The sequence below is a fragment of the Amphiprion ocellaris genome, chromosome 17, assembly GCF_022539595.1.
Source record: "Amphiprion ocellaris isolate individual 3 ecotype Okinawa chromosome 17, ASM2253959v1, whole genome shotgun sequence".
NCBI classification, from domain to species: domain Eukaryota; kingdom Metazoa; phylum Chordata; class Actinopteri; family Pomacentridae; genus Amphiprion; species Amphiprion ocellaris.
In genome coordinates, this window is record NC_072782.1 from 3637371 (window position 1) to 3659469 (window position 22099).

Consider the following 22099-nt stretch of genomic DNA (forward strand, 5'->3'; position numbering starts at 1 on the left):
GTGTTCCACTTATTCAGACACAGTTGTCCTCATTCTGAGCACCTAAATGAGGCAAAACAGTGACAGCACCCACATATAACCATAGCAGATAACACAAGTGGGTCCCAAATCACTCAAATGTCAAATGATTTCAGCTTCAGCATCACCTCTCAGTAACTAAGTTCACAAGCAGAGCATTTCGTCTTATGAACATTCCAAAACAAAAACATTACAGAGACCAAATGGAAAATTCAGGCCATAAAGTAAGAAACTAAGAAAAAGAAAACAGTCAAAGCAACAAAAGTGAACATGTCAGACATCACTAAAATAAAACCTATCATGTCTAATCAGTCTGTCTGAACGTGGTGATGAAATGACCTGTCGACACCAGAACTTTCCTCAGTTTTGGACCTATGTGCTGTCTCTGTCTTCATCTCTGCATCATGGCTCCACATGCAAAAAGAATAGCCAGAAGAACAGAAAAATCTGATTGTATGAAGTCACAAACATGGAAAACGACACAGGAAGATTGGTCAACAGTTAACAATCTGCCAGAACCCGTTGTAGCAGTATTTAAAGTGTATGGAATGAGCCACATATTAATGATAATCCGAGCTTTGGTGGATGTCCTCCTAAAATGACACCACAAACGTGCTACTTTCACAATTTATCTCAGACAGACAACCGCTTCAGAGTTGGCACTTGGGGTATTAACGGAAATTGGAGTTTCTGGTACAACTAAGACAGTGAGGACATTTTATACTTTGAAACTCTAGAGACAGCACTCGAGATAAGGCAAAATCTTGTTCTTTGGCACTAAATTGCAGGAATAAACGTTGCTAAAGAACATGCAAAGAAGCCACATGAATATTGTGAGCACATTTTTTGGTCTGATGAAACCAACACATATTTGTTCTGACTTAGATGAGTGTTGACATGTTTGGTGTGAACGTCGCCAGGACAACCACAGTGAATGCATAGTCCTGACAGTGAAGCACGGAGGTGGAAGTGAGATGATACGTGGCTGAATGAGTGCAAAAGGTACTGAGAATACATTTCTAAGCACAATGAATGTCCATGGATATACCGATATACTGACTGACAAGATGACTCACATTCCCACTTTTTAAAGATGGCAAAACTGAATACCATGAACTCAACTAAGTGTGCTGCATAACCTGAATGCAATAGAAGACCTCCGGGGTTTCTTATAAAGAAAGGTAGGGCCACACAATTATTCTAGCAATGAACAGCTGAAAAAAAAGTCTCTGAACAATAGCAGAGCATCTCTCCATAACTGTTCACTTTAAAGGTAATATAGTTAATGGGAGGTAACAGAATTCAGAATTATTTGACATTTAAGTGATATTGCACATAAGATACTGCACTACTGAACACTTTGGTTTTATTTTTGTCTGTTTCTCACTGTTTGAGCTGGATGGCTTTTCTCAAATTAAGGCAAATCCTAACGCTCCAACACACGGTGGCATTTAGACTGTGGTGTGCTTCCACCTTTACGGCTACAAGGGCATTTCCTTTTTTTAACAAGACAAAGCCCTGGTGCACAAAGCAACGTCTATATATAAATAATGTACATTTGAAAGAATCTCACTGGCCTGCACAGAGCCCTGAACCCTGAATGGAGGCTGCTATGGCAACACATAAAAGCTGCCAGTCTTAGAATAAGGTATTTAACAGTCACAAAGTGAAGGAGTGCCATGTCCAAGTGTCCACATACATTTCGACTTGCACTGTACAAACCACTCACAAAATGACTGGGTTGGCTAATAGCTGGACAAATTATAAGTGGCACTGTCCTGCGTAGAAAATTACAGGATAGCTGCCCTGTTTCCATCCTGTGTCACCTCAGCAGTCTGGCTGTGTCAGAAATAATTTCAGGTAAAATGTTGAATTACTGGCAAATTCAGCTGCAGCAGTGAAACTGCAAAAGCAAGGCTCTGATGTGAACAGTAAGTACAGTTCACAAAGAATTGGCATTTTGACTGCTGAGTGTAAATCATTTTATAGTTCAAAGTGTTCATGCTGTTTACAGGAGACCATAGCAGTGGCAACTATCCAATTAAAAGCTAAACACCACATGGTTTTATCAAATATGCAACAAGAAAAGCTCTCAGAGAGCGCAGTACTCAGGCCAAGGCTGCTCAGTCGTTGTATGGTTTCTGATGGATAAGTCCCAATAAGTCCACAGCGGTTGATTTTTAGTAGGATCGCAATCATGTGTTCACTTGTAGTCATAGTTACAGTGACCGAATGACTGAGTCACGAGCAATGACCGAAAAGAGACAAAACTGTTTTAAAGAGACATGAAACACCGAAAATCTGGCACGCAATGGCATAATTCAAGAAAAATGCAACGCAAAAAAAAAAGAGACGCAAAGGGACAGAAATGTGGAGCAAAATGACCGAAAAAAGACACAAAACTGCCTCAAACACAAATTAAACAACCAAAATCAGATGCAAAACAAGAACAAAGAGACACAAAACGACAATATAGAGATAAATGATGACAAAGACCAGACAAAACTGTCATGAAGAGACATGAAAACACACAAACAAGATACAAAGTGATCACAGGGAAAACAGGAAAAGCTCTCAGAGAGTGCAGTACTCCGCCAAGGCTGCTCAGTCGTTGTACCATGTCAAACAGGTAAGTCCCGATAAGTCCTCAGCGGTGGATTTGTAGTAGGATCACAATCATGTGATCCTACTACAAGTAGTGTTCACTTGTTGGCATGGTTACAGTAACGCCGTAAAGCTATCTAACAATGATACAGAAATCTTTAACTAATCTGTGGCTCCAGACTATAAGCCACATCACTGCCAAAATCTAATCAGTTGGTCTTTCTGTCATTTCTGACCTTCCCTGAAAATTTCATCCAAATCCGTTTGTCCGTTTTTGAGTAACGTTGCTAACAGACAGACAGACAGACAGGCAGACAGGCAGACAGGCAAGCAGGCAGACAGACAGACAGACAGACAGACAGACAGACAGACAGACAGACAGACAGACATTGTGGTCCTTGATGGAGTAATAACTGATTTATAACTGAAGCAGAAACGAAACACAGCACTGACATACCACAACCTTTAGTTTGTTAAGGTGTTGCTTACTTACCAGCTGAACAGATAGTGACCAGAGCATTTCTGGAGCTTTTTTTTTTTTTTTTGTTTTTTACCAACAAGCACCTGTCTGACAGTAAAACCAAATTTTAAAGTACATTCGGAGCCGCTTCATGCCACGACAGCACCAGCATCTCACACAAAAACAAACAAGTGTATCGTCCACACCTGTAATATTACTTCATTTTTAACCAGCAGAAAAAGCCAACAAAAGGAGAGCAAACAAAAAAATAATCAAGTCAAAATCATTAGCCCATGCTAGCACTGCTAAATAATGGTTGTCAACTTGAGTAACATTATCCTCACTTTACCTTTTTCACCTTCATTGTGTTGGAGTTTGTATAAAGGAGAAGCAGGAGGAAACTCGCACACTGAGCTTCAACCAAACAACTGTTTGTTTTTGGCACAAAGTTCACTTTTACACTCCAATACATTTTTACACAGCAGACAGCGGTTTCTGCTTCTATATTAATGCTACATTTCTATACCAAACTACTGCATACTGTAGCTTTAAGATGACATTGGAGGGAAAAAACACACTAGAAAATGCTTAAACTGTTGCTCTTTGTTACTACAAATCATCAACTTCGTGAAATGTGGCAACTCTCCTTCTCGTCTGAATTTCTAAATACTGGAAGACAGACAATTTCAGGACTGTGCATTAGTTCTGCCTGCTTCCACAGCAGAGAGGTGAGATCTCGTGTCTCAAAAGATTTTCTCAGCCAGGGGCAAGTTCACTAAGGCCTCCGCTTTCGCCTGCCGCTCAACTGGCATCGACCAGTGTTTAGCCTCTCTCCTGCTAAATTCCTGGCTAAGCTCCCAGAATGAGTGCAGAGGGTGGAAGTGTAATTTCAGCCAGGATGAGTTACTACGGCTGCTAGCAGGAGAACTTTGGTTTGTGTGTTAAAACAACAGCATATGGCCTTGAGATGGTGATGCCCTTGACATCACATTTACCCCCGTAGAGGTAGAAAAAAATCCCAGCAACATTGTTCAGTAATGTTCTCGAATACAACCTCAGAAATTACCATCAGTTCACTGGAAGCTTTACAGGCACTTGATAAAATAACCTGATCTGGAGATGTGGTTATAAAGTCATTAAAGTGAGTAAAAATGGACGATAAGGCCCAGAGCTAAGCAGAAGTTTGAAAACCTGTTGTTTAATGACAACAGAACAAACTCAATATGCTGAAGATGATCATTTGATCTGGTTGAAAGCTCATCATGTGCAGCAGGTCATGTAATCTGTAATTAACACACTTCCTTGAGAGGTGTTTTTGTAATGGGGAACTAAGTCGAAAGTGAGTTCTCGGTCATAGACACAAGTTGTTATTTTGTGTTATAAAATAGCACAAATGACCACAGAGACACACAAAATGACCACAAAACAACCAAAACTACCACAAACAGACTGAAAATGGCAACAAAGGGGTGCAAAACGACGACAAAAAGACCAAAAATGTTCACAAGTCTGAAAACGACCAAAAAAGAAACAAAATGAGCACAAAGACACATAAAACAATGACAAAGACACAACATGACCACAAAAACGCACAAAATGACAAAAAAGTGACACAAAATGACCAAAGAAAAACATGAGATGATTCAAAGAGACAGCTAATTATCAATGAAGACACAAAATGAGGACAGACAGACAAAATAACTACAAAACATTACAAAATGACAACAAAAACACCTAAAATGCCCACAAAATGGACTGAAAATTACCAAAAAAGAAACAAAATGAGCAGGTCATGTGATCTGGAATTAACACACTTCCTTGAGAGGTGTTTTTGTAACAGGGAACTTAGTGGAAAGTGATTTCTGGGACACAGATACATATCAATTTTGAATAAGTTAATTTAATTATTGTTTAACTAATTAGAAGGTGGATGTTATTAAATTGGGACGTTATTTATTTGACATTTTAGTGATATCCAGTCATTTCTTATTAATAAATGATTGTTTCCATAATAAATAATTATGGAATTTGGAAAGACATGATCATAATTAACATAAAAAACTTTTTTTTTTAACTTTTAATAAAAATGTAACAACAACGGAACCCACTCAGTCTGCTGAAGATGATCATTTGATATAGTTGAAAGCTCCAGAACATGTGAATAAGCAGACTGTTTTTTTGACTGCAGTTTCCAATATTAATAACACACACGGTCAGGCTCATATTCACACCGTTTCTGCAGGTGTAATGTATTAAATGCTGTTATGCTGACATTAAATACAGAATATAACTCCATAAAGCAACACAAGTAGTTGCAAAATCAATAAAAAGTTCAACACGAAAGAACAAACTCGCTGTTCTACAAAGACACACGCCCCAAAGCGTACGCACACATCCAAACACTTTGTGGGAGGGATTCAAAGAAAATGTTTTTTGACAGATACGCCCACACACATCCTTCAGTGGCGGCTGCATGTGGTAGAAAATGACTTCAGGTCACAAATTAGCTAAACCACAAGATGCAGATAAGAATATATATATTTACATGCAGCCGAAGCAATTCATTCAGGTCAAAGAATCACATTTACACCAGATGTAAAGATAAGACAAGCGCATCTCTGTGGTTCAAATAAACAAAGCTTAATATAATCTGATGCATCGATGTGCAGTCCAAACACACTGTATATACAGGAGGATACGTCAATATCATAAAAAATGAATCCATGTAACACTTCCCTAGAGTGTTCCAGGCGAAAGCTATAAAAACGAGCTTTATTTTGGTGTGTGAAAGCGAACAGCACTTTCCGTCCTCCTCTTTGCATGATGGAAACAAAGAACCACTCAGTACTTTCATTGGGCAGGCTGTAAAAGTTGAGCAGAGGACATATCTGGGATAAAAGCAAAGAACAATACCTGAGTTATTTTGGACTGCACAGAGGATACTATGGATGAGGAAACCGCCTTGTCTTTCTCTTGAGACCCACCCCTGAAGAGAAACGAGAGGGAGAAAGATGGAGAATAGAAAATCAATCATGTTAACAGGAGAGGATATGCAATATTCACGATATTTTCTGAAATGTTCTAAGTTGGCCAGGCGTCGAGAGAAGGAGAGGGAAAGAAGAGAGTGAAAAGGCAAAAGAGGACGGCCAAGTGAGCTGTCAAATATCCATCTAGAGCCAAAACCACCAAATGCTGCTGAGTATATAATAATGAGACAAACAACGTCAGAATTGGAGGCCTTGAATTCAACCTAATGGCTCCATCCAAAGCTTTTAATCTCTCTACGCTCTGACGTTTCATTATTTATAAAGCGTTTTTTAAAATAGAAAAGTTCATGTGCATCAAGTTAATTGAACACAACAGGTAACAAGAAAGTGCAGCTACTGATGTTCTGGAGTTTTTAAGACTTCGGTCCACTGGGGAAGTGGGACAATTTGGAACATATGCGATGAGGCTGCAAATGTTGACTTAAAGTTACTTTTATTCATCCAGCAAGTTCTATTTTTTTTTTTTTTTTTTGAAATGACAACTGTTTCCAAAAAGATGTTAAGAAGACGTACAAGATGCATCATTGTGGAAAAAAATATTTCTTAGCTTTTATTTACATTTAAAAGCAGGGGTGTCAAACATGCGGCCCGTGGGCCAAAAGCGGTCCTCCAGAGGGTCCAATCCAGCCCTCAAATTGTAAAAATTCCAGAGAAGACATTAACTGCAGATTGTAAATTAGTAAAACTGTCAATTTAAAAGAATTTCTAGACCATGACAAGTTGTTTTCATCATAAAGTAAAATACTAGCTCACTGTCATTTTGTGTCTCATTTTTGTAATATTTTATTTTATTTTTGTTGTTTGTTTTTTTTAAGTCTGATTTTTGTCATTTGTCTCATGTTTTTGTCATTCTGATTCTCGCTTTTTTCGTTTTGTGATTCCTTTTTGTCTTGCTGGTGTTTTTTGTCATTTTGTGTTTTGCTTTACTTGTTTTGTGTGTCGTTGCTTTCATTTGGTGTTTTATTGTCTAGCTTGTGTTGTTTGGCTATTTTTTTGTCGTTTTGTTTCTTTTTTTGGCATTTTTGTCTCATTTGTGTAATTTTTTGTCTTGTTTTTGTTCACTTTTTTGTTGCTTCGTAAGTTTTTTATGAATTTTTTTGTCTCTCATTTGTCAAATTTTTTTGTCATTTTATTTCTCGATCTTGTCGTTTTTTGCCTCATTTTGCAATATTTTATATTTTTTCTTTTTTTTAGTTTGTCTTGCATTTTTGTCATTTTGTTTCCTTTGTGTCTTCTCGTTTGTGTCATTTGTGTGATTTTTTTCTTTTTTTGTCCACTTTTTTTTTGCTTTTTTGTTTTGTTTTGTTTGTCTGATTTTTGTCATTTTGTTTCTCTTTTATGCTTGAGATAAAATTGGGTTGAATGTGGCCCCTGAACTAAAACGAGTTTGACACCTCTGTTTAAAAGTAACTTTATGTTAAAATTTGCTAGGGGTATGAATAATTTCGGGCTTGACTGTACGTCTCTTCACCTCTTAAGGCGTTTCCCCACTAGTACCTACTCGGCTTGACTTGACATGGTTTGGGTGGTTTTCCATTACAATTGAGTACCACCTCATTGTGGGGGGAGTCGTCATAACACGGCGGCCCGGAAGTCCCTTAACGTCATTTGTTTGCGACACAAATACAACAATGGAGAACATCGAGGCGATGGTACACCTGCTGCTCGGTCTATGGCTTTTTGTCAGATTCAAAGTAAAAGCAGAGAGTCAGAGAAAGCACCGTCACTGTTGCCAGTTTTTAAAAAAATGGTGGGATTGGTTTTCGTGAAGGAGTTGCTCTCGTGTGTCGTCACACCCAGTCCAATCAGTGGCCTGCTCTCTGTAGACGCCACATTATCAGCTCGACTCAGCTCACTGGGAACCCCGGCCCAGTAGGTACTAAAATAATACCAGGTACTACGTCCGAATGGAAAACCTCACAAACCGAGTAGAGTCGAGCCGAGTAGGTGCTGGTGGAAAAGCGGCATTAATATTACTGAGGTTCTCTTCTAGTGTGCAAAGTCAAACCCAAACTGACTGAAACCAGCCCTGTTCACCTCCACACACAGTTTATTGCTGAGTTTCTTACAAAGTCTGAACAGAAGTTTTAATATTAAAAAAGGTGAAGTAAAAAGAAGCCAGTCTTCTCTTGGAATAACTCTGGTTATGTGGCTGCCCAAATAAATGTGTCTCTCTGAAAAGACAGATCGACTGCTGTATACAAACAACAAAAAGCAACGAGAAATCCTTCTTTATTGGAAATAAAAGCATTCTTACCTGTAACTTGGCTGATATACTGGTTAAGTTGGAGAAAAAGTGATGCTTTTAAATACACACAATTGCATGCAATACTTAAGGAAACAGTCTGTCTGGGCACAAAAAGGATCTTTTATGTTTCTTTCTTAAACAAGCAAACATATTTACATCGCTTCCTATCCTTAAAAAATGTTTCTGGAACAAATCACAGACTTTTAAGGGCACAATGGGTTCCACAAGTGGAAAATCTGCAATAAATGGACGTGTAAAAAAGCACTGGTATGGATTTACCAATTAAAGTGAATGACTTTTTAAAATTTGACTGTCTGTATTTGGAAACTTTGGGAGAGTTACGAACAAACAGAGGTAGGATTTAGCATGTTGTTAAACTGTAATCTTCATCTTTTATTTATCAACATGTAAAAAGTGCCCTTGTGCCTTCTCTCGGGTTGTGTTTCTCGATTTGTGAGTTATTTTTCTTACAACATAACCTCAGCAGCTGACTTAGTGAATGAAAGATTATAACTCAAGGGAGTGTTGGCTGTAAAACTAACTTCCAGACTGAAATATACCAGACTTTTTCCCAAAATAAGGTACTGCTAGGCTACTGCATTGCATGACTTTAAGAAAAGTGAGGTTTATAGTTCTGTGTCTAGCCAATACGCTTTGTCCTCTAGCATTCAGAAGTCAATGTATGCAGCTTTAGCTCTTGATAAATTAATAAACAGCAGATCAACAACTCCAAAATACCAAAAAGAAACTGTCTCCCTTGCCAATGTCAGAAATGCACTTTTGCCTGAAGACCTTGAAGCTGAAAGATGGGAGGCTGAGTCCTGATATCACTGCCTGGGACAAACGGTTTTATACGGAGGTTCTGACTGCCAATGGTCAATTTTTCAAACTACACAGCAGAAGCATGTTAAAGCAAACAGTGTTAAGAGTTAATCTGGGAAGAATATAACTGGATAGGAAAGATGAGATATTTTAAAACATCCTTCATAATCTCAACCTTTGATGAAAGAAACAACAATTTATGTTTGAGAAATTGTGGCAAACTTGGAGACAACACTCACATATTTTGGGACTCTCCAAAACTGAAACTATTTTGGGATTCAGGCAGAAATAAGATCCATCTGAAGTGTTGATTTGTCACTTGAGCCACTGTTCTACATAAACGGCTCCATTCCAGAGGAAGCGATGGATGAAAAAAGACATATCTATTCCATATCCTACTACTGGTGGCAAAGAAAATGATATCTGCGTCTTGGCTTAGCCCACTACCTCCCACCTTACACCAATGGAGAGAAAGATTAAAGAAAGTGGATTTAATGGAAAAAATAACAGTAAAACTCCAACTGAAATTTGGTTCCTTTATGAATTTATGGGCTCCTGTTATTGCTCACTTTAATTTAATTTAATTTGATTTTACATGTTTAACAGGCTGGGGGAGAGTTTTTGTTTGAACTGAAAGAGGAGATGTAATGATATTGGTGTCTGGATTGTGTATTTTAACATGCTTCATAACCCCTATGCTGCTCTCTAATTTATCTCTAAAATTAATTCTCCTCTTTATGTGGGTTTAGATGATGCCATGAGTTTGTCGTGTTGCCTAAGTGTATATCTGTCAATCAGAAATTTGAGTTAATCTGAAATATTATGCATTATGGGCACAATTTATCCAGATTATTAGATGTTTCTGTGTATCAGTGAGTCGGTTTGTTTCATGTGAGACAGAAACTTTGGAAGAAATCAACTGGAGGAAGAGAGATTTATAAGCAAGTAGTACAAACTGCATATATCTTCTCATTTGTCAGCTTTAAGCCCATGTCCTCTAAACAAACATTTCTCTCTCCAGCGCAGAGACTTTCAGTTACATCTGGGAATTAAATCTAAATGCTGAGCTGGATTATTGACAGGCCTGTCGACGGCTACCTTGAGTGGGCCAGGCTGGAGGCAGGGCTTGCTGATGGAGACAAAACTCTGCTGGGCGACGAATATGGGGAGACAGAGAAACCTGCAGTTTGCATCTGTCCTGAGGATGACAAGGAGCTCCTCCTCTGCTCAGCAGGGGACCTGGGAGACAAAAGCAGGAAGAGAACAGCAGCAGCTAAAAATATTTGGATTCAGGTAGTAACACCATATAACACACAAGAGATCAAAGCGGTGGAAGACTTGCTGAAATAAAAAAGCACATCTCATGGAAATAGTTGGATTTTTTTGACATATCTGGACAAGAAAACATTTGATCCTGTTTGCTGCATTGCCTACAGATGTAGATACTTGATAAACACCACAAGTTTCGATTATGTATTCAAAAAAAATATCAATCGATTTAACAGTCTTCTGTGGAAAAAGTAAATGCACCCTTGACCTCAGAAGTTTATACTGACCCCTGTGGCGAAGATAACTTCTAGTGGGTGTTTTGTTCTGTTGTCCACCAGTATCTGACATCTGCTGGCTGAATTTATGACCACTTGTTAAGGCAAAAGCCTTTCAAGATGCAAGCTGCTTGAGAGTTTTCTTGCATCCACCAGCTGTTTCAATATATCCCCGCATGTAGACGCATGAACATTTGCCAACAACAGTACCAACAGTACTGCAGATCATGTGATTGCACTCTGGGGCACTTTGACGCTTCTTTTAGCGTCAATCGGTCTGCTGTTAGGCTAGAATTTGCTGGGGCAGCCACTACTGATTTTCCTTACAGTGGAATGATCTTTTATCCAAAAATAGATCTTTTAAAACCCTTTGCCAGACTCATAGGCGTGAACAGTCTTTTTGATGAAGGCCTCAGAGAGCTCTTTAGATCTTGGCATGATGACACCGCACACTTCAACAGCAAAGAGAACATCAGATCGTAGATGTCAGCGATTTAAATAAGACAAGCTCCACCTGTCACTCCATCAGGAGCTTCAACTCATTGGCACCTTATCTCCAACCCTGATTCTAAGTTTATGGATATAAAGGCGCAATGAATGATAAATGTCTGTCTTTTTATTTTATTCCAATCATGAAAACGACGACAAAACAATTTTATGGAGCATTCGTTTATCTGTAGGTGCTGCTTTGAAGAGGATCATGTGCTTGTTGTTCAAATGTATTAAAAAAATAAACTCTGCTGTAAACTCATGCAAATAGAGACTTCCTATTGCAGTTTCCATTAGGATTAATGTCTTCCTAGCATGTACGGCTACCTTTAAAGGTATAGTGGCAGATACACAAACAACATTATAAGGTTACTAAAAAAAATTAAGATCCCCAATGCTTTTGCAACAACAACCAAAACTGAGAAAAATCAAACATTTCACACTCAACAACCAAGCGTGGCAGCATCAGAGCCGCTCCCTGCCTTGGCAGCTGTAGCGATCAATGTTTTCAGTGTTAAAATAAACACAGCTGTACGTGAAGGTCCATGACTCTTCCTCTGTCCACAGACCGATGACACCTGCTCTTAGATTTACCTGGATCTCGAACGCCTCCTGGGCAAAGCGGAGCCGCTGCTGCTGCTGCTGGGATGATAGCGTTCTCGGTCCCTCTCCTCACGTCTCCTTTCTGATGAGGGGCCCCTCCTGTCCCGTCTCCCCGGGGAGTGTGAGCGTGATCTGGCCAGACAAAGACAAAGGTAAGACGGGAGGAAGCCATTAACTAACAGAAGGAGCTGATGCATTTGAAATGAAGATCAAGAATAGAAGAGGGAGGAAAAGAGAGCGATAAGACAATGACAGTTAAAAAGAAAGAAAAAATAAATTAAAGAAACTAATCGTGATGACTTTCACGTAACTGAAAACTGAGAAAAGTTGATGGTTTTCATTCTGTTATTCTAATAAACTTTCTGAAGCTCTGAATGCAGCAATTTACATTAAGGCAGCTAAAACAGTCTAAATACTGTGCAAGTGGGCCACAGAATAAAAACAGGCCAGAATACAGTTCATTACTTTAATAAAAAGTATATCACATGGACTCTCAAAATGGAAATGCTGCTTTTTCTAAACTAGCCTGAAAAGAAAACAGTATTAAATATTTATGATAGTATAAAGGAGCTGTATTCATTTTGTCCCACTGAGTAGTATGCAGAGCATGTGTGCCATTTGTAAAAATAAAAAAGACAAGGTTAGAAGAGGAAATTACACCATTTTCCTAAAAACAAAGCCAGAAAGAAACGGCCAGATCACTGCACTGCACAAACCAGGAGAATACTAAGAACATGACCTGCTTGTGTGCATCTGTTTCCCATTGTAAAACAATATAATACTTGATCTTGTTCACTTCAGATGTTTACTTTTGCACAAAAGGAAATCAGTTCTGCAGCATAAAAACAATAAAAGCACAATGACAAAATAAAATAAAAGGAGGCATTAAAGCTATTCCTGCGAGGCTGACTGTAGTGAAAAGAAACAGAAGTCAATAAAGAGGTGAAAGCTGCAGCTCATTTTATCACAGTAAAAACCACAAAACACAGCATTTTCAACATAGAACATCAGTTTTTCATGATGGATGTAAATAACTGTACGATGGTGAAAGCAGTCCAACAGTGGGAGAAAATGTGAAAATAAAAACTGAGCTGCTTTGAGGATAATTTTGTGATCAGATGGTGGTGTTTTTAACTGCATGGGTGGGTCTGCAGAGTTTTACCGGGTCCTGCGGGATCTCCTGTAGGCACTGGGAAGAGAGTGTCTGGTCTTTGATCTTGAGCTTGACCTTGATCTTGACCTCCTCTTGTGTTTTTTCTTCTTTTTGTCCTTGTCTCTCCCTTTATTCCTTTCCCTTTCCCTATCTCTATCTCTATCTCTTTCCCTATCTCTGTCTCTTTCTCTATGTCTTTCTCCATCTCTGTCTCTATCTCGATCTCTGTCTCGATCCCGCTCTCTGTCCGACCCTCTGGAGGTAGCGTGAGAGGAAGAGGACGATGAGGACGGGGCTTCCCTGCTGCGATAGGAGCCATGGTTCTGCACGGACAGTCTTTGATCCTGAGGATACACGAGCTGTGTTTGGGACGCTTGAGTAGGTGCAGGATCGGATAGAACAGAAAAGGCTTCCTGCAACTGGAGACACAAGTACATAGAGAGAGGGAAAAAAAGATATCAGTGTTGTATTTTTTACTAGACTTTCTTCTATTAATTAGTTCAAATATAGAGACAGAAAACAAAGCATTGATTTGAATAAATATTCCACGTTCTTTTTTTTACATCAGGGACACTGAATATATTCTCAGATGCTTGACTTCTCTGTACATCTTTGAACAATCAATATGGAAGCCTGTGTACTTAAAGAGATGCAGGTGAAACACAAGGTTAGCTGTGTGTTGCGATTAGAGATCTATTCATGCAATTCCCCCATGTACACTCTCGTCGATGTTACATACTAATGCTACTCACATGGGAATGGATGAATTAGAAAACAAAACATAGGTATCCATGCACATATGGACAAAGCAGTGTGCACAGAGAACACAAAGATTCTTTTTTTTCTTAGTAGGGGATTTTTATTCACTCACGATCTCTTTCAAACTCCTGTATTTAAAGAGATAAAATGCTGTCAAATATTTACATACTTCAGTTAGAGACATTTAACCTGACGTTTATGGATGAAACGTACAAAATAATTATCATCTCTGCTGGGTTTCTACGGTGACAGAAGGTGAAAGAGATAAGTGTACATTGGAAGATTCATTTTTAAAAAGGAACTATAAATCGTCACATGCACTAAAAGGGGCAACGGGATCGCTGGGGGAACGTCGATGTCTCTTACTCTCTTGGGGAATTATTACTCATATTCTCTTTAAAAAAAAAAAAAAAAGGAAGACCAAAATCCTTACTCAGCTGATTAAAAGGATGGCGCAGGTTACACAACACAGTGCAGCCCTCTGGCTACACACTGAGCTACAACTGTCAGCTGCAAAGTGTCTCTAATTACCCCAATGTGGGTCTGTCTGCTCATTTCAGATTGGCCTGCTGCTGGACTTGCACTGAAAAATGGCTTCAGTCCATCAGTGGATTAAACACAGCACTAAATCTTCCAAGGACAGATTTTATCTAGCGGGTGAGCTCTTAGATTGCTCCTGAGGCCAGCAGGGTTACATATGGATGGATTCCAGGGACTGCATAAAGAGAGACATCAAATGGAATGATGTATATGCTCATATTAACGTAGAAATATACACAACGAACATCGAGTCAGAAAGGAAGGGCATATGAGGCTGTGTCTGTGCAATAAACAAACATTGCACTGCTGTAGCTTAGCTTAGTAAAAACAGAATCCAGTCACTTGTGCATTCCCCCATCTGATAAAATTTGTAAGAAATGGGTGGAGCATGAAAAAAGAGAGAGGGAGGGACAGGGGGAAATAGCAGGAGAGAGGATGATGATGAAAGAAGAAGAAAGGAAGCAGCGAATGTGGCGAGGAAGCCGAGGCAGGCAAGAAACAAGAGAACGGGCTCATGACGGAAGACAAATAATGCATCTAAAAAACAGACGGGGAAGTAAAGAAAGGAGCAATATTTATTATAGTGCTCTGTTTGCACACTATCTGGTGTCTGGGTTAAGGAGAAAGATAACGGAACGATAGGAAGAAAAGTCTGGGTTTTAAAATTAGGAGTGACATATGGGAGGCTTATCCCAACACTGGGCACAGAAAACGTCTGACCTCTTACTCCTGCTCTGGCAAGATATGGAAGTTCAGACAGGGAGAGATCTACTAATAAAAAATAGTACAGGAGAGGAGAGAAGAAAAGAGAAGAGCAGAGAAGAGAGGACGAGAGAGGGGAGGAGAAAAGAGATGAGGAGAGGAGAAGAGAAGAGATGAGAGGAGATGAGAGGAGGAGAGGAGGAGAGAGATGAGATGACATGAAGGGAGAGGAGAGAAGAAGGGAGAAGAGAAGAAAAGAGAAGAGAGAAGATGAGAAAAGAGAGGAGGAGAGGAGAGGAGAGGAGAAAGGAGGAGAGGAGAGGAAAGGAAAGGAGAGAGGAGAAGAAAGGAGAGGAGAAGAGATGAGAGGAGGAGAGTAAAGGAGAGGAGATGAGATGAGGAGAGAAGAAGGGAGAAGAGAAGACAGAAGATGAGTAAAGAGAGGAGGAGAGGAGAAGAGAGGAGAGGAGATGAGAGAGGGGAGAAGAGAGGAGAATGAACAAGAGATTAAACTCTTAGTCTTGAGAATTTTTCGTGACACTAAAAAGCAGCTCATATAAACTAATCATATAGGCAACTAGGCAGCAGACATCTCTATCTAATTAATGAGAGCATTTATTAGGAGACTCACTGTGAGAAACAGCTGAGTGTTTCTCATGCACACAATGGTCATTAATTAAGGCCTCGACTGAAGAACAAGTTTTAAAATCCACCACTGACAGCAGCCGGAGAGAGAAGCGAGAACACTGCAACGCCTTCATATATTTAATCTCTAATTCATTTCTGGTGTCAGCAGAGCCACCGCTCTCATCCCGAGCATTGTGGGTCTTTCGGTAACTGTTCCGTCACGTTTGAACGAACCTGGAAGAAACATTTACATTAAACACGTCCCAAAGAACTTTAACGTAATGTGACGCCAGCGATGTCCATGTTTGGAAATGGTTTTAAGAATGTTTGCCAAAACTGACAGCAACCTCCTTCCCTGAATCTATGAGCCAAGATGCAAAAAGTCCCAACAAAGTGACACAATCGAAACAAGATCGGAGTCAGAAAATCAAAGGTTGACTGGGCCTGTAAGGCTTAGCCAGCAGGGTTGTGTGTACTCATGACGGTTTACACGAGCTACTACAGTGCTTCTACTTAATCAACAGGATGAGCCGTATGGGAAACATGCAGAGCTTACTGTACGTCCACGGATCAAAGTCAGCTCATTCTGCCAACTCTACAGAGACACGCCATCAGCATTCACATCCATCTTCACCAAGATTCCCAACATACTGTGATATTCTACAGTCCCGCTTCCTGTTCTTCCAAACGGCAACATCAACTTACAAACCGCTGCAGCAAGAATATTCACCACAGCCAGAAGCTTTAAATCTATTCTGCTCTTTCTTCACTGGCTCCAAACTCAGGTAACATTTGTTTCATCTAATGAACAAATCAATGCACAGCCTTGGACTGTTCTATTTATCGGACTTCCACTTTGATTCTGGCCAGACCTTGCAATGAAAGGGCAAATTCTCTGGCAAACTTTAATGCAAACTCAAAAAGCTATCCACTCAAACAGTTATACGGCGAGCATGGAGTCCAGCGTTGACTTAACTGAAATACTTTTACTTTTTCACCTCTGAGACACAAAGTACCTTGAAGAGTGAAGTACACAATCTCTGAGTCCAACTAAACCAGGGGTGTCAAACATGAGGTCCGCGGGCCAAAACCGGTCCTCCAGAGGGTCCAATCCAGCCGACAGGATGACTTTGTAAAGTGTCAAAATTCCAGAGAAAACATTAACTGCAGATTGTAAATTTGTAAAACTATAAAAAATTTCAATAATTCAAGACCATGACAAGTTGTTTTGATCATTAAGTAAAATACTAGATTGCTCACTGTTCTTTTGTTTCATTTTCGTGATATTTTTTCTTGTTTTTGTAGTTTTTTTTGTCTGACTTTTGTCGTTTGTCTCATGTTTTAGTTGTTTTGTTTCTCATTTTTGTCATTTTGTGTTTCCTTTTTTGTCTCGCTTGTGTTTTTTGTCTTTTTATCATTTCATGTTTTGCTTTGTTCGTAGTTTTGTGTGTTTTTTTGTCTCACTTGTGTTGTTTGTCTACTCCTTTTGTTGTTTTGTTTCTTGCTTTTGTCACTTTTGGTCTCATTTGTGTCATCTGTCCATTTTTTTGTCACCTTGTAGTTCTTTTTTGTCTAATTTGTTGTCTTTTGTTTTGTGTTGTATCTCATTTTTTGGCATTTTGTGTCTCATTTTTTTAAATATATATTTTGCTTAGTTTTTTTGTTTTTTGTCCTTTTTTTGTCTGATTTTTGTTATTTAGATTATAAAGTAAAACACTGTATCGTTCACTTCCAGATAGGTGTGACTAAATGTTGTGTTCCTTTGTAGACATTCTGTGATCGTAAGTTGTAATGTGTAAATGATAAACTGAGGCTGAATGTTGCTGAAATTGAATTTATTTTTCTTGAGTAATTTCAGAATGTTCATGATGTTTTGTAAAAAGATAATTCCTTAAATGTGAACATATTCAGAATGCACTTTTTGCACTAAAATGGAAAAAAAATGTAGTTGTGGTTATTTCTAGGTTATTATGCTGTGATTTTACTGGTCCAGCCCACTGGAGATCAATCTGGGCTGAATGTGGAACCTGAACTAAGATGAGTTTGACTCCCCTGAACTAAAGTATCCATTAAAGACCTGAGGAGAGGAGAGGACCTTCAGGATGTGTTCGCCCTGATGGCCGCTGCAGAAATGGCAGAACATCTGGAGAACAATGACAAAGCTGCAGCAGCTATGACAGGAGTCCGCCCACTGCCACCTGCTCTAAACAGGCAAAAGGCCAGTCCAGCACACATCAGTCAGGCTAACATGAGGAGCTGACATGCAACATCCATCACACCGACCGGCAATCTACACATCAAATGACCAGCAAGTCTTATTTACACTATAAAGTATCCCTGCCTGTTTTTGCTCCTGTATAATATCACAAACAAAAGGCTTCTGAAATTTGCATTATTGCAACACCCTCATGAAACTTTACAAAGGAGAATTTTAAAGCAGAGACACCCTGCATTATCTCTGGGGCACCAAAACACAGAGGAGTGAAGTCAGGAGGCAGAAGAAAAGAGGTTCTCTATAAATTAGTTTTTAGCTTTCTTTAAGAGGAGCCACACTTTGCTGGTTGGCTGTCCGTCTCCACAATGTGTGCTCTGAGCATTTCACAGTGTGATTGCATTTGATAAAGTTGTTTAAGTACTGGCAGAAAAATAAGCTTTCTCCACCCCTGACACCCAAGTGCTCAGTTATATAGATAAATGCAGTGGTTTGAATTGATGCATTTTTCATACTATGTAACATTAAAGCTAAAGAAAGCACTCTAAAGTTTCTATTCATATGTGCAAAAGTGTAAAAGAACTTGACTTCCGTGGAAAGTAATCAAAATCAGCCACTAAAACTCCCTTACATAAGCAAAAATGTCGGGAATGATTCAACCTTCTACTGGTGGATCATTCTTTTTTGTTTAAAACAGTGTGCTGTGGTTCAAGGAAAAGACGCTCGGCTTCATTATCAGTGCCAACAGCTCCATGGTGATAAACCTATTCAGCATACAAATGCAACCTCTGTGTTTTTTAAAAGTCACTGCAGGAATAAAGCTGCCTACATGAAAAGCAGTCTAAGCTGGACCTGCTACTAACTTAAGCACAGACTTAGTTCAGTTCAGCTCAGGAAAATCACACAAAAAAAGACACTGAATATTCAACTTTTATGTGGCAGCATCCAGAGACTTATCTCTTATAAAGCATGCTGAAAATTGCAATAAATACAATGACATACACACACAAACTGGCATGTATCTATGGGCATCTGTGATTTAATTTATACATAATCAATAAAGAACTATCATAGAATTAAAAAAAAAAACAAAAAACAGAACATGATCTTCCACCTGGTGCTACAAAAAGATTGAGTCTAATTAACTCTATTTATCTTATTATGGTTTCTGTGACAATTACAGTAAATTATTAATGTTATTAATCTGTTTACTAAACCTCCAATGACCAAAGGCTTCACTGCGGTTAAAAATAGAGACTAAAGAGATAAAACAGAGCCAGCAAAGGGTGGGAAGACCGTGCACATTTAACAACCTGACGTATTGAGACTGAGATTTCACTTGTTATGATACAATCTGTCACTATTCTTTCACTGCGACCGAGCCCTTAGTGGGTGTATTTTTTTTTTTTTTTTAAACCAACTGAATATTACAAAAACCCTCAATGGCAATGTCACCCCAATCAGTCACACTGCTTATATCCAGGACAAAATGTCGTGGAAGTAGCTTTAGAAGGAAAATCTCATTTCCCAAACTTTGAGAGCAAATTAAAATCCTGGTTGGTTACATGAATCTGCAAGAGGGAAGTCCGTCTGTACATCAGCAAGATGTGTTTACACTGTTCTGCTACAAAATAAAATATTCAGATTTTAGCCCTTTGCATATTGTTAACAGTGGGCCTAACAACCTTGACAAAACATGGAATTCGGAATGCAGGCTGGACAGCAAGTAGCATTTTAATGAGGAAATAAACAACTGATTCTGCTTCGGATGCAATCAGTGGAAGGCATGTCTGCACGGGTTTAGTTGAATACAAGAAATTAACGGAAGACGCTCATGATCATATTTTTTGCTCTGAGATAATGCAGTGATATTTTCACATTCTTGTCTCACAACTTAAACATGGATATGATATTTTCCCTCCAATATCAATGTCTAATCTCATTTTTTAAAAATAAAAAGTGGCCCAGAGCAACTTTGTGGCCTCTGATTTTAGATCACATGCAGGAATTATTATCCCTTTACTAAACAATTATAATACTAGAAAATCAACATGATTTCACCCATGAGGTGATGTTCCAACCTGCAGTTTTTAATTGTCTCAACACCACAAACAGAGATTAACAAGAACCTAATTTAAATGCCAATAATTGCATACATTCTCATTACAGTCTTAATCTATTTACACTGTTTCAGCTCTTCAGATAATGCAGTCTGTGTAACTTGGCAGGTCTAACGTCTGACCTGAAGTGGCACTTTAGCTGAACTAACATTTGCATGTGATTTAACATGGACCGCTTGGGATTCTAATTAAACATATATAGACACAAACACACGATGACAAACACCCTCATCAGCCATTCACCTACCTCCAGTTGTGCACATGAGTCGAGCTCGGCTCTCTTGGCCTCAGGCTCTCCAGAGAACGGTCCTCGGAGGGTCTGCAGGAAGAGCGCTGCCTTCCTCTTCCTCTCCGCCTGAAGCTGTTTCTCCTTGGACTCCTTAGATGCCTGGGCCAGCTTCTCCCTGGCTGCAGCAGCTAGACGGTCCTCCAGTTTCTGCTTGGCTGAGGGCACAGAGATGAGAGGGTAAACACAGTCATTGTCCCTTTTATTGTATTCACCACAGCTCGATATATCTCTACTAAACAGGGGTAAGAGAGGAGTGACTCCCTCTGACTGAAAACACGGAAAAAGAAAGCTTGTTCCAGGCCAGTACATTGCAAAGAAAAGGAGACAAGAGAAGGTGGAAAGATACAGATGGAGATGTGAAAACAGAAACAGGAGAGTGTGAAATAAATCAGACAAACTGAAAAGTGAAATCACAAGCAAGTAGGACGAGATGATATGAGTCATTTTCCACTCTTACTGTCACATCTAACTAAGGTGATGTCTGCTTTTTTTCTGAGTTTCCAACTGCTGTGGATTAACAAAGTTCCTGCTCTAACACATAAGACCAGACTAAGTCTCTGGTGATACACGATTTCATGCAATTCAAGCTTTAATGAGTAAAAAAGCGAAGTAGGAGGGAACATGTGGGTGGAGAAGAGAAGACAGACATCTGAGTGACAGTAAGAGCGGAAATTTAAAAAAATTGGAAGGTTTGAGAGATGAGGAAAGGAGATGGAGTGACGGGTAGAGGATGGATAGGTGAGGAGAGCACTAGGGCTGGACCCGAACATCCGGATAAGATAAGTCCTTTATTTTATCCAAATATTCAGTCCCGACGGTGGTATCCGGATATTAATTTTGAGATCCGAATATTCATCCCCTCCTGCCCAGCGGACGATGTCGCGCGATCGGTATTCGTCTCGTGAATTCACCCAACGTGTCCCCTCCATCGGACGTTACTATAGGAATCGATCCTAATATTGCCGCCCGAGAGCAACAACATGAGCAAGACAAGACAGTGGAGTTTAAAGAAAATGCTGGCGGAAAACAAGTTGTTTAAGTTATGCAACCGCTGGGGTTACTGCTACTTCTTCAGGGGTAAAAATAGGCTGGCTGCTGAGACAAATCATACTTGAGTACAGTGAACAACATCCGAGCGGAGCAGAATCCGTTATGAACCCCAGACAGTGACGCAGCTCACAGTCTTGGCCAAACAGCTGTTTTTATAGACTAAATTGACTCAGCTTATCATGTAATACGATCCTGTTTACTTTGTTGTCCAGTATGTCTATACAGTAAGCAATTTAAAACACATATAATCTTGAATTTAATACGAAAAGTTCTGAAAAACAAGCACTCAATTAACTGATTAGGCAAAAAACAATTATTTACAACAATTTTGATAACAGAGTCATTATTTCTGTCGTTTATCACGAAAAAGCAGCAAACAATCTCTAAGTTCAACTGCTTTTCTATGTCTCATAACTGAATTTAATGACTGAAGCCTGAGCAAATAGGCAACGAATCAAAAACGTATATGGCAGATTAATTATTAAAATAACAGATTGATAATAAAAATAATTAGATTTTATTATAATTAGGGGCAGGAGAGAAAGTTGTCAAGGAAAGCTGAACTCAAAACAGCTGCTTGTCATCATCCAGCAGCACACAGAACAGCGTTTTCACTCATTTACAGGCATGTTTCTGGCCACCTGGCAAACACAAGTCCAACATTGACTCTCCTTTTAGCTCCATTTTTGGTCTCAACCAGCTCCTGACAGAAACATCTGGCTCTTTCACTTGCTGTGAACCGTGTGTCTGTCATTTGGTGCTAAGTGGGCGACGCACAGCAGGGTTTTAGAGTGTTCTACACTGAAAGCAGA

General features: G+C 39.3%; 1 protein-coding gene and 1 long non-coding RNA gene across 5 annotated transcripts in view; both read right to left on the reverse strand.

The window, feature by feature from the left end:
* The window catches only part of LOC129347324 (uncharacterized), a 496469-nt gene that overhangs the window by 249764 nt on the left and 224606 nt on the right, over positions 1-22099 (reverse strand). The window lies entirely within an intron of this gene.
* The window catches only part of sfswap (splicing factor SWAP), a 69120-nt gene that overhangs the window by 11988 nt on the left and 35033 nt on the right, over positions 1-22099 (reverse strand). For both annotated transcript variants that reach the window (XM_023278522.3, XM_023278525.3), the window contains exons 14-18: positions 20196-20392; positions 12998-13407; positions 11827-11967; positions 10298-10438; positions 5996-6068 (exon numbers count right to left, since the gene is read on the reverse strand). In XM_023278522.3, coding sequence (XP_023134290.2) covers positions 5996-6068; positions 10298-10438; positions 11827-11967; positions 12998-13407; positions 20196-20392 — 962 coding nt within the window. The remainder of the gene's footprint in view (positions 1-5995; positions 6069-10297; positions 10439-11826; positions 11968-12997; positions 13408-20195; positions 20393-22099) is intronic.